This window comes from Neofelis nebulosa, chromosome 11 (genome assembly GCF_028018385.1).
Source record: "Neofelis nebulosa isolate mNeoNeb1 chromosome 11, mNeoNeb1.pri, whole genome shotgun sequence".
Lineage (NCBI taxonomy): Eukaryota > Metazoa > Chordata > Mammalia > Carnivora > Felidae > Neofelis > Neofelis nebulosa.
Genome location: NC_080792.1, coordinates 72,255,585 through 72,268,783, shown reverse-complemented (window position 1 = coordinate 72,268,783; position 13,199 = coordinate 72,255,585). Strand labels below are relative to the sequence as shown.

At 42.0% G+C, this 13,199-nt stretch overlaps 1 protein-coding gene across 12 annotated transcripts in view; it reads right to left on the bottom strand.

Annotated features, from left to right (window-relative positions):
• NF2 (NF2, moesin-ezrin-radixin like (MERLIN) tumor suppressor) overlaps positions 1–13,199 on the bottom strand; it is an 80,332-nt gene that overhangs the window by 31,485 nt on the left and 35,648 nt on the right. For 7 of the 12 annotated variants that reach the window (XM_058693214.1, XM_058693217.1, XM_058693212.1 and 4 more), the window contains 4 exons: positions 8,509–8,577; positions 7,579–7,661; positions 5,648–5,723; positions 953–1,087 (listed from right to left, as the gene is read on the bottom strand). In XM_058693214.1, coding sequence (XP_058549197.1) covers positions 953–1,087; positions 5,648–5,723; positions 7,579–7,661; positions 8,509–8,577 — 363 coding nt within the window. Of the gene's footprint in view, positions 1–952; positions 1,088–5,647; positions 5,724–7,578; positions 7,662–8,508; positions 8,578–8,635; positions 9,095–13,199 lie in introns of those variants that run through there. The other 5 variants (XM_058693218.1, XM_058693220.1, XM_058693216.1 and 2 more) reach the window with 2 other exon arrangements.

The following is a 13,199-nucleotide window of genomic DNA, read 5'->3' as shown; positions in this document are numbered from 1 at the left end:
CTGCTATTCCCTTCACCAATCACCAAGTCGCCTGATCCCTCCACATCTTCACTTCCTGATGTGACACAGATACCCCAAACCCGGCCCCTACTCTTGCAGCATGTTCTTAGGAGGAGAAATCAGAGTCGGGCTGAGAGCGCTTATGAAAGCAGAAAAGCACCGGATCATTATCACGTGTGTCATCAGTCCCTTGCGCTACAGGCCTGTCTCACAGCAGTCCGGTCCTTGCTGGACTGTAACTTCCCTGAAGGTCGAGACTGGCTTTTCTACATCTTTGTTTCCCCTACGAAAACTAACACAAAGCAGATGCTTGATAATTCCTTTAAAATTAACAGAGAACAAACGAGTGAATGAACAAACCTAAGATTACAGTGTTTGGGAAAGATCACCATCCGGTATAGGAACATCTGACTTCTAACTTAGAGTGCTCAGCCAAGTTATTCAAACTTAATTACTTTTGAATTCTCATAAGCAGTTAGCCTGATATTCTTATTTATATCCTCACAGAGAGACAGAAAGAGGTACACATACGTATATATACATGCGGGGATAAATACTTAGATAGATATCCCCACCCTACGTATCAAGCACTAGACACCGAGAGAGGGTTTAATGTATACCACACTGAAAAACACAAACAGAATTTCTCACCAGAAATGGAAAGGCAAGTAATAAGACAAGGTTACTTTCTGGTTGGTTTACTGTTCTTTGGGGTTTAGTCTTGACAAGTTGAGCTTCCCAGCCTCTTGTTGGTCAGCAGGGGGGGGTTTAGTGATGCTACTTGAAAATAGGATGCCAATACTGCTCTGTAAACAGGAAACAACAACCAAAAACACAAAGCCTGGGGAGTAAAGGATTTTACTGATAACAAGGAGAAGTCCAGGGAGGAGGAGAGATGGGGACAGGCTGGCAGCTGGGCTGCTGGCATGTCTGCATGCGGGGCCTGTCCTACCTCCTTGTCGCTGTACGAGATGTTTCTGATTTCATTCCACGGGAAGGAGATCTTGGGGGTCAGCCTGTTCTCAGGGTCATAGATGTGAAGCCCCAGAGCATCCACTCCAAGCAGCAACTCTGTGCCCTTTTTATTCTGTGGAGTCAACAAAGATCAGCCACCGTCAGCTCCAGCAGACGTGTGAGATTTTATTCAACTTCCCAAAGAACCTGGCACATGCTGTTACATCTGACGAGTTCCAACAGGTCCCAACAGAAGTCACAGCTGCTGTGTAACCCAGGGGGCTCCAGCTTCCTGAATTGGGGCAGGCAGAGGCAAAATACCATCCTCATGACTCAGTGTCCCCCAGAGGGATCACTGGGGGCTTCTGTCACTGGCTTGATGGCTAAAGTAGCAGCAATCTAAGCACTGTTACCTCCAATTAAATGCAGTAGTAGCCCCACACCCACCCCTTATCTGTGGTTTTGCTTTCCACAGTTTCAGTTACCCCAGTCTAGAAGCAGATGATCCTCCTTCTGAACTACTGTCAGGTCAACAGGAGCCTAACGCTACATCATAACACCTACGTGATCCACCTCACTTCATCTCATCATGCAGACATTTAAGCCTCTCGCATCATCACCAGAAGGGTGAGCACAGTCCAATAAGATGTTCTGAGAGAGAACACATTCAAATAACTTTTATTATAGTATATTGTTATAACTGTTCTTTTTTATTGTTAGTGTTGTTAATCTCTTACACCTTGAGCCTAATTTATAAGTTAAAATTATCATAGGTATGTCTATACAAGAAAAAAATATAGTATAGATAGGGTTTGGTACTATCCATGGTTTTAGGCATCCACGGGGGCTTTTGGAAAAGTACTCCTATGGATAATGGGGAACTACTATAACCAGGTTATCACAGAGGTAGAATAAAAACCCATAGGATTAAACATTAAAAGAAAAGGTAGGGGGCGCCTGGGTGGCTCAGTCGGTTGAGCATCTGACTTTGGCTCAGGTCATGATCTCACGGTCTGTGAGTTCGAGCCCCGCGTCGGGCTCTGTGCTGACAGCTCAGAGCCTGCAGCCTGCTTGGGATTCTGTGTCTTCCTCTCTCTCTGCCCCTCCTCTGCTCATGCTCTCTCTCTGTCAAAAATAAATAAACATTTAAAAAAAAAATTTAAAGAAAGAAAAGGTAGTTGTACTCCCAGAAAGAAAATTCTAAGTGCTAAGATCAAATGGTTTTATTTTATGTTAAAATGTAGTCTCAACATGATAAAGCAAATATAGTCAAATGTTATAGAATCTAGACAGTGGGTATCTATAGGTATTTGTTATAAAATTTTTTCAATTTTCTTATATGTCTGAAAATTTTTATAATAGAACACTGGAAAAAAATACTCCGAAGTGAACTATATATAAATTATACCTCAATAAAGCTGTTTGAAAATGTGTTGGTTGGCAGGCAGAGCAGACAGAAGGCAAGTGTCCTGGGCCTCCATGTCACTGACCCAGCAGTGGGCCTGGGGTTACATCTTCAGGCTGCAGATCCATCCACCTGTGCTGTGTGGTCTGGCCCTTGTGTGGTGGTGGAAGGAAGCTCCCTGCACAAGGACCTAAAGCACCTGACCCCTTGCTGACAAGAAGGAAATTGAACCAGACTCAAAGGCAGGAAAACAGATCTGCAAAGTGAGAAGGTGCTCGGACTGTGATGAGAAGGACCAATCTAACAGCAGGTGTCAGATGGACAAGTGAGCTCTCCAAGATAAATCTTTTTACCCCTTCTAACACCCCAAAGTCAGGAGCTGTCACTAAACCAGGAGAGAGATCCCTCGTCTGCAAAGCTATTAAAACTACTACATTAACACAGTGAGGCTTTGTACTTTTAAGAGCTGTAGTACATTCTGGAAAATGAGATACTTCATTATATTTGTGACTTTTTTTTTAAGTTTATTTTTGAGATAGAGATAGCGCACACACATGAGCAGGAGAGGGGCGGCGGGGGGTGGCGGACAGAGGATCCAAAGCGAGCTCCGTGCTGACAGCAGAGATGCAGGGCTCGAACTCATGAACCATGAGCTCATGACCTGAACTGAAGCCAGATGCTCAACCAACTGAACCACACAGGTGCCCCTGTGACTATTTCCTTTAAATTAAATTAAATTAAAAAAAAAAAAAAAAAGGATTCTACCCTCTGCTTCCTATCATGATGCCAACATTCCTAGGGAAAAAACAGAGAGGTGCGACTCAAGCAGTCCCTTTTAAATTGTTTTAAGCACATATCTTCCTTAGGTGATGGTGAGATTACAAAAACTTGGACACAAATGATACTAAAATATCCATTAGCTTTGTCTACTGCATTATACAAAACATATACACATACAAAATAGTGTATTTTGGTCTGATTGCTACAGAAATATTCCCGGGCACCTGGGTGGCTCAGTGGGTTAAGCATCTGACTTTGGCTCAGGTCATGATCTCACAGTTCATGACTTTGAGTCCTGCAATGGGTGAGCTCAAGCCCCACTCTGGGTGAGCCCTGCTTCTCTCTCACCTTTCTCTCAATGCTGCTGGTGGGATTCTCTCTCTCCCCTCTCTCTCTCCGCCCCTCACTCACTTACACTCTCTCTCTCTCAAAAAAAAAAAAAAAAAAAAAAGAGAGAGAGAAAAGAGAGAAAGAAAAAAGAAATATTCCCTAATGAGAAACTAGTTTTTAAGGATTGTAAAACACTACTTTTTTAGAATCTAGATGGTGGGCATATGGGGCAAGAGGAAAGATGTTGCCAAAACCACAGAAATGTGTTAAATTAGTCTGACCTTAAAGAAACCAGACAATTGGGGCACTTGGGTAGTGCAGTGGGTTAGGCATCTGACTCTTGACCTTGGCTCAGGTCATGATCTCACGGCTCATGAGTTCAAGCCCCACAGTGGGCTCTGTACTGATGGTACAGAGCCTGCTTGGAGTTCTGTCTCTCCTCCCCGTGCCCCGCCTCCCCGTTGCTTGCACACACACACAATCTCTCTCTCTCTCTCTCTCAATAAATAAAATTAAAAATTAAAAAAAGAAAGAAACCAGACAGTTAGCAAATACAAATTAATAAAACTTTAGAAAATAACCTCGGGGCACCTGGCTAGTTCAGTCAGGAGAGCATGTGACTCCTGAGCCCAGGATAGTGAGTTCAAGTCTCATGTTGGGTATAGAGCTTACTTAAAAAACATATATATATATAGGGTGCCTACATGGCTCAGTTGGTTAAGTGTCAGGCTCTTGACTTTGGCTCAGGTCATGATCTCACAGTTCATGAGTTCAATTCCCACATCGAGCTCTGCACCGACAGCACAGAGCCTGTTTGGGATTCTCTCTCTCTCCCTCTCTCTCATGTGCTCTGTTTCTCTCTCTCTCTCAAAATAAATAAACTTAAAAAAGGAAAAGAAAATAACCTTTTGCATGATTATAGAAAATCTTTTAGGTACTTGTTTGCTATACGAAATAACATAACTTGCCAGTGTAATTTTATGTAATGAAATCCATTAAAAATCGGTATTTAGAAAACAAATCAGGTAGAAAGCTATCCTAAATTACTTAAAGATTTTATTTTTAAGTACTCTCTATGCCCAATGTGGGGCTCAAACTCACAACCCCAAGATCAAGAGCCACATGCTCTGCTGACTGAGCCAGCCAGGCCACCCCATATCCTAAATTACTTAAAATATAATACAGTTTACCCAAATTTCATATAAAATTTATAAGAACCCTGAAAAGGAAAGCAAACCATAACTCCAATAAGGGACGCCTAAGTGGCTCAGTCAGTTAAGGGCTCTTGATTTCAGCTCAGGTCACGATCTTGCGGTTCATGAGTTCAAGCCCCTCAAGCCCCTCGTTGAGTTGTTGAGTCGAGTCTTGGGATTCTCTGTCCCAGTCTGCCTGCCCCTCCCCTGCTTGCGTTCGCTCACGCTCTTGCTCTCTCTCTCACTCTCTCTCTCAAAAGGAATAAATACAGATTTAAAAAACACCATAACTATAATAATAAAGGTGGACCACTATGGATGGTTATTTTAACATCTACTTATCTGTAGTTTGGAACCAGCAATGAATACTAGAGCCAATCGCATGAATTCCTTTGGAAGGAGCTCCTAGATGCTGCACCAGCAGCAGAACCTTGGGAGAAAGATGCTCAAGAGGCCCACCCAGCCAGGACTGAAAACAAAAGCCTCTGGTGCAGAAGCAGTGGGTTCCCAGGGGACAGCAGTGGGACTATTAATGGTCTGAAGAGAAAACCAATTAGCCTGCTAGAGAGAACAAGAGTCCCACCCAAACAAATCAGTAATCTATAAAAGCAGCTTTACTCTCCTTGTGCCTTGGGGGAAGAAAGTATTTACAGGTGCTCCCTGTGGGCCAGATCTCACAGAGCCAGAAATAATCAAACATTACACTCAGAGCATTCAAACAGGTTTCTGCTGAGCAGAGCCCAGGACCAGGCCCAAGTCCCCCGGGGGCTCAACTGACACTTAACTACGGAGGATCTAATTGAAGTCCAGAAATAGAAAATGAGGCTATAAGACCCTCTCCTCTTCCTCTTCCTCTTCCCTTCTCCTCCAGTGAACCATTAAAGAGTCTGCTATCCTGGAATAAGGAAATAACACATTTTCGAAAGCAGTCTGCCCCTGATTCAGCCTGTTTATACACAGGGAAGTCAAAGAGGATTCAACACACCCGGATTGCAAAGTAGTTCACACCGTACATCTCCAGGTCCTGAGCTATCTTCAAATATTCCATTTCAGCTTCATCCCTGTGAAGAGAATGAAAGACACTGTCACCGGAACTAAGTGAGAAAACAGAGGGCGGGCACACGCCACCCTGAGCATTGGAACCTGCCAGAAGATGTCAGCCAGAGCAGATACCAGCAAGGCTCTTCCCAGCCCTGAGTCTATTAAACGTACCGAGGTCAAGCAGAATTTCCCGGCCTCATAAAAGCCAGAGAACAGATTCATTACAGTGTCTCTTGGCTTCAATTTCACGCTTTGCCCTTGATAAATAATGATACCCGTCTCAAGGAATTCAAGAAAAGCATGTGGTATGTTATCTTCTTCCCTCAAATGGATTTGGATATGCAAATTTGATTTAAGTTGTTGCTTTATCTGGTTGTGAACTTTTTTCACCTACAAGGTTTTGGTATTGAAACAATTCTCTCAGCAACCTACCGGAGGGCTACCTTCCTGATTTTATTTCTGTGGGTGTTCTCAGAGATTAGGTCAAGAGCTATCGGGGCTGTAAAACCCAACCAAGGTCACCTACTTCTAAGCTAGGAGTCAGATTAAGATCTTAAAGCAATGACTTGTGGGAAACTCCCAAATAGGTACGATATTGAAATATTTTAACTAGGTCTCCCTATGACCTTGCCTCTTCCCTCTCTCCAATCTCAAAATGCTCTCAAATGGAATTTTAAAAATTCAACCTGAGACAACACACAGTGTTGGCAAGCACGTGGAACAACTAGAAACACACACACTGCTGATGTAAATTGGTACAAACAATTACCTTGGAAAATCGTTTGATGTCATTTGTAATAGCGAAAAACCAAGAGACACCCCAACATACCCAACATCCACCAATAGTGCAATGGGGAATTCATGCTTTAATAACATAGTGGAGTTCTGCACAGCAATGAAAATGAAACTGTTACTGCTATTACACACCACAAACCAATTCTCACCATATGATTCTGGGTAAAAGAAGTGAGACACAAAAAATAGGGACTCTCTGATTGCAAGCAAGTAAAATTTAAAACATGCACTGCTACTCCATCGTCAGGAGAGTGGTTAGCTGTGGGGAGGAAGGATGGGGAGTGATGGGGGGGGTGGTGGTCATGTGCTATCTCATCACCTGGTATTACACGGTGTTTTCACTTTGTGGTAATTCATTGAGTGGTACGTTTAAGACTTGCCCATTTTTCAGTATACATGGTATTAAAAAAAGAGCACGCTAGGAAGTTGATTTGAAGAGGACAGTATTTTAAAGACTAATGAAAAGATGATCAATTCCTACAGTGATCAGGGAAATGCTAATGAGTACTTAAGATACATGTCTCCTCTTTTAGATTACAAAAATTAGATGGATAAAAATGAGTGGTGGGGAGAGAAACGAGGCGGGGAGAGACGTGCACACACTGCTGGTAGGCAGGTAAACAGGTCCGGCCTTTGCAGAGGGCGATTTAGCGGCACCTGTCAGAACACAAAATGCTCATATCCTTGGACTCAGCAACTCTTGCAAAGAATGTACCCTCAGAACTGCTCATATAATTATATAACAACATTAGGCTGTACATTGCAGAAAGTGAAAATCTATAGCCACTCCAAATGTCATCAGTAGGGAAATGGACACAAAAGCTACAGAATATCCATACATTATAATCCTTAACATGAAACCTAAATTGCCAATGAGTGCAGTGGGCCTGTACATCTGGACAGGCTGTATTCATGCACTAGAAGAAGCACACACAACACTGAAGACCAGCTACTCCCAGCGCTCCCTTTTTCTATATACCTCAGTACTGGATTTTGTTCAACGAGCGTGTCCTAATTTCATAGTTCTTAAAAAAAAAAAAGTCCATACGGAAATGTAAACCGATAATGAAGCAGCCTCACCTGGCTCGGCCTCGGTGCTCCGCGTACCAGGCTGTAATTCTCTCCTCCCACATTTCTGGAGTCATTTGATACAGATTTATTACCTACCAAAAAGTAGAGCAAAATAAAAAACCCACATACAAAGAAAGTTTTGGTATTGTATGCCATTTTCATAATTGTGCATCATTTTTACAAAATAGCAAAGCTATTTTTAAAAAGCCACATACAGGGAGCCAGTCACACGGCACAGAGGTGGTGCGCACAGACAAGCACCATTCAGTTTGAGTCACAACTCAGAAGGGTGCACCATTACTCAGGCGTAGGTGCACCCCTCACCCAGCTGCCGTCCCTCTTTCCTGGGCTGCACGTCCCAGAGGGAGGAGCTCAGTTGGGTCGGCCAGGGCTAAGCTGTGTGTGCTGCTGCCTCCGCCTGCACAAAAGCCATCAAAGGAGCAGGGAAAGTCAGGTAAAGGTGAGAATCGGGCCTTTATTACACATGACAAATGAGTGGAGCTATAAAACCGGGAGCAGCAAAAGGGAGGGGGGGCCTGCTTCCGTGGCTAATGAACAAGATGAACAACACTGAGGATTAAAAACTACAATGTCCACCCCAATTCATCTCTATCCACCCTGCCCAGCTGCAAATAGCTCAGCTCCCTGAGCTGAACACACACTGCTCCACACACCTCCCTGGGAATCGCTGGTGCTCACCCACCTTGAAGGAAACAAACATTTACAGCCCTGGCAACCGCAAATGAATTCCACGAACCTTGGCTTTTTAATATTCTTAACAGAGATTCAACATTCTTTACTCATCAAGATTGATCACAAAATATTTATTTAAATGTTTTTGTCATGTACTTCCAATATTCCTTCAAGCCTCCCAGTTGGCTTTATCACAGAGCACATCTCTGCTGTGTCTTCCCAAATAGGGGATTGATTTCTTCTTACCCTTTTTGGAAGCAATTCTTCTTGGGCCAAAAATCCCCGCTTGTGAACAGAGGGGTCATAGTCACCATACTGGAAGAAGAAGAAAGGAGAGCAAGCGATTGAGATTCTAGAGACAACTGCCATTTCTGAATGGAGCCTGACTCTGTCTTATCCCCTCCCAGCTCCGGGAGCAATTCAGTTTCAATTCAGTTCTGATGCCAAGTCAAGATTTCTACCTTGCTAGTTTGTTACCCTTGAATGAAAATACAAAGCTGATTATATCTATGAACAGAGTTGTATAATCCCGTGAGGGATGGATGGGTAATGTGCTAATAAGAATGTGACATTTGTATGGAAATGTAGCCGTGTTTTCTAACCCAAAGAAAGCAGTCACTACCAAACATTAGCTTTTGAAAGGAAACAACAAAACACAACTGTGAAAGTTGTAATTAACAACGTGTGATAAGAGTCTTACCTACAAATCCTTCTAAGTGGCTGGTAATTGGAGACAATTGCTAGGTTGGGAGCTGGGAATAACGCAGGCAATAGTTCCAATACCTTTCATTCAAGGCTCTGAAAAGTGCTTTGGAGAAATCTGATGCCAAGGCTGTCATTCCCATTGTACAGACAAAGAAATGAGTAATAGGTTAACTGATTTTCTTAAAGCTGCAGAGCAAGTCATTAATGGGGCCAGAAATGCATTTTAATGTATTTATTTAGGGACAATAACTTGGAAATTTATGTTCTGATTTAAGAATGAATATCCCTTTCTTTCCAATGTTCATCAGCAACTTTAAGTTGTGTCTCATCCCATGCCTGCTAAAAAAGCACCATGAATTGGGGCTCACTCAGTTAAACATCTGACTCTTGATTTCAGCTCAGGTCATGATCTCGTGGTTCATGAGTTGGAACCCCACGATGGGCTCCGTACTGACAGTGTGGAGCCTGCTTGGGACTCTCTCTCTCTCAAAATAAAATAAACTTTATTTTTAAAAAACACCATAAATTAATGTCTTTTAAGAATCTCATCATCTTGCAAATAGTAGAATTGTACTGAGTTTTTTGAGCGTTTTTAAAGGAATTAATTTGTCAAATTAAACATTTAAAATATGCCAGTTTTTGTACCCCTGTCTTCATTTAAAAAAAAACTTAAAGGAACCTGGCTTCTCTCGATCTCCTAAAGGCCTGAGGATGTGATGAGTGAGTAACTGGACTGAGTTTTAAGGGCACTCTCTCGGGAGGCAGCCGCAGAGCACAGGTAAGAGCCTGGCTCTGGAAGCAAGCAGCTAAAGATTCAAACCCAGCTCTTCCACTTATTAGCCGTGACCTTGGGAATTTTGTGTCTTGGTTTTCTCATCTGTTAAATAGGGATAATAGCAGTATTTGTCTTATAGGACTTTTATGGGGATTAAATGAAATAATACCCATACAAAATTTTTTAATGTTTATATATTTTTGAAGGAGAGAGAGACAAGAGTGTGAGCAGGGGAGCGGCAGAGAGAGAGAGGGAGACACAGAATCCAAAGCAGGCTCCAGGCTCTGTGCTGTCAGAGCCCAACTCGGGGCTTGAACTCACGAACTACGAGATCAGAACCTCAGCCTAAGTGGGATGCTTAACCAAATGAGCCACCCAGGCGCCCCACCTCTCTGATTTTTGAAGGGGTAGGATGCTAAAGCAAGCCCTGTTAGTCGCATTTGCAGACCTCTTAATGGTGCTGACCAAACTCTAAATGCCGAAGTAAGCAGATATGCAAAGTTAAAGTTGTAAATTCAGGTTCCAAAGGCTTGTAAGATTAACGACCCACATTACCATACTGAGCTCCCAGCTACTTCAGTGATCAAATATGTTACACATTTGAGCAATGCAGAGGCAGCAAAGACCCTGCTTAAAGAACTTCACCGCTGGACTAACTCCACCTACAACATTAAAGCCACCTTGATACGTGTGCCTGCTCTTAAATCTCTCTTCAAAAAACAAAAGAAGAAGAAAACCCTTAAGTTGTGGCAGTTAGTGAATATAAAGGAAAGTCATACCACTCCATAGATGGAGATGGCTGTTCCTCATCCTTTTTCGTACGGATGCATTCTGGTAACAAAACCAGGAGTGGATTTACTTTGAAACTAATGAATATTGGGTTCAGGTCTCTCTGCACCTGTGTGGGCCTGAACTAATTTTGTACTCAAAATTTGGTATTCTAGCATTAAAAAGAAGCCCCTAAATTATATAAACTTCAGGCTCCACAAAACCTGGATCCACCCCTGATATGAACCAACTGAATTTAAATACAAGAAGGGAATTCACCATTTAGAGGACTCTTGAAGTCAATTCTTAGGTTAAACAGAGGCTCTTTCTGGATATGAAATACTAGCCTCTGCCTATATACATGGGAAATTCGACCAAATGCTCTGAACAGGATTTCACAAAACAGATTTGGTCAATACATACACAGAATGAATAGATTCCTTACCAAAACACCGGTCACTATATTCAAGGTGGATTAAAGGCTCAAACCCATAAATGAAAATCCATAAAAATACCAGAATAAAATGTAGGACATGTGCAGAACAACAGGTGGTGAGGCCATTCTAAAAGTCACCCAAAACATAAAAAGATTGACAAGTCTGATAGATTAAAAAAAAAAAAAAAAAAAAAGATAAAAGGTCAACACCCATAATATATGGAGCTCCTATAAATCAATTAGAAAAAGATAAACAATACAGTAGAAAAATGGGCAAGCTGTAAACACTTGATTCACAGAGGAAAGAAATACAAATGGCCAATAAATCTATGAAAAGATTCTCAGCCCCATGGTAATCAGGAAACAAAAACTTAAAAAAAAAAACACCTATTTTTCTGTCAGATTAGCAAAAATTTAAAAGACTGATAGCATCCACTATTGATGAGGATGTAGAAAAACAGGTATTCTCACACACTGTTCTTTTTCTTAAAAAATTTTGTAATGTTTGTTTATTTTTGAGAGAGAGTGCATGTAAGCGGGGCAGGGGCAGAGAGAGAGGAGGACAGAGGATCCAAAGCAGGCTCTGTGCTGACAGCAGTGAGCCCAAGGCAGGGCTCAAACTCCAGAACCATGAGATTGTGACCTGAACTGAAGTCAGATGCTCGACCTACTGAGTCATCCAGATGCCCCTCACACACTGTTCTTAAAAGTTAAATTAGGACAAGACTTTTGGAGGACAATTTGGCCATACATATTTAATGTTTTTTATTCTGATAGATTTATATACCTAAAATTCACCATCTTAAGCATACAATTCAGTGGTTTTTAGTATATTCAGAATGTTGTACACCCATCACCACAATCTAATTCCAGAATATTTCCATCATCCCAAAAAGAAATCCATACCCATTAGCAGTTAAGTCCTAATTTCCTCTTCCTTCTAGCCCCTAGCAACCACTAAATCTACTTTCTGTCTCTATGGATTTGCCTATTCTGGACATTTCATATAAGTGGAATCACACAATAGGCAGGTTTTTGTGTCCAGCTTCTTTCACTTGACATTATTTAAATTTTAAAGATTTTTATCCTTCAGCCCAGTTATGCCATTTCTTGGTATTTATCCTAGTGAAAGATTGTTCATATGTGCCCAAAGAGGCATATTCAAAGATGTTCACTGCATTCGTTTAAATAATAGAAAAACAAACCTACATATCTACCAATAAAGACATATTGAAGTAATCCACAGTCCCTCCTTTTCAGGAAATACTGTTCAGTAGTTTAAAAATGAAGCGGGAAGGGGTGAGTGGGTGGCAGTCGGTTGAGCATCTGACTTCGGCTCAGGTCATGATCTCACAGTTCATGAGTTCAAGCCCCACGTCACACTCTGTGCTGACAGCTCAGAGTCTGAAGGCTGCTTTGGATTCTGTTTCTCCCTCTTTCTGCCCCTCCCCTGCTGGCACTCTGCCTTTCTGTGTCTCTCAAAAATGAATAAACATTAAAAATCAGGTGGGACGAGGGGTGCCTGGGTGGCTCAGTCGGTTAAGCATCTGACTTCAGGTCATGATCTCACACCTTGTGAATTCGAGCCTCACATCAGACTCTGTGTGGACAGCTCAGAGCCTGAAGCCTGCTTCAGATTCTGTGTCTCCCTCTCTCTCTGCCCTTCCCCTGCTCATGCTCTGTCTCTCAAAAAAATTTTTTTTAATTAAAAAAAAAATGAAGTGGGACGATCTGTTCTGATAGTTTTAAGTAAAAAGGGCATGGTGTACAGGAGGTCCTCTGGGGTAGCCACCTAGAAGGGGAATTTCGGGGAAGGGGTACCCCCTCACCTGATGGGCTCCTATCACACCCATTGCTCTACAGAGGTCATTCCAATTCACAGTCCCTTTCTGCCCGTATGTGAGCTCAGACAACACTTCTCTCCTATTTACTAATCGTTGTCAACCTTCTGGGTTTGAAATGGCATGTTAGCGTTGCTTTTTTTTCTTGATTACTACTGAGATTGAACATCTTTTTCTATTTACTGACCATTCTCATGTTCTCCTCCATAAAGTATGTATGCCCTTTGTATCTATTTTTCTGCTATCTTTTTCTCATACACTCAAGAGTTCTTTATGTTCAGGGATATATCTACAATTCTGCTTGTAGAAATCTACCTTAAGAGGTGGAAACTTTAAAAAAAAAAGAGGTGGAAACTTTTGCACATGTACATGAAGATTCATATAAAAGGATCTTCAGTAAAACACTATTGAT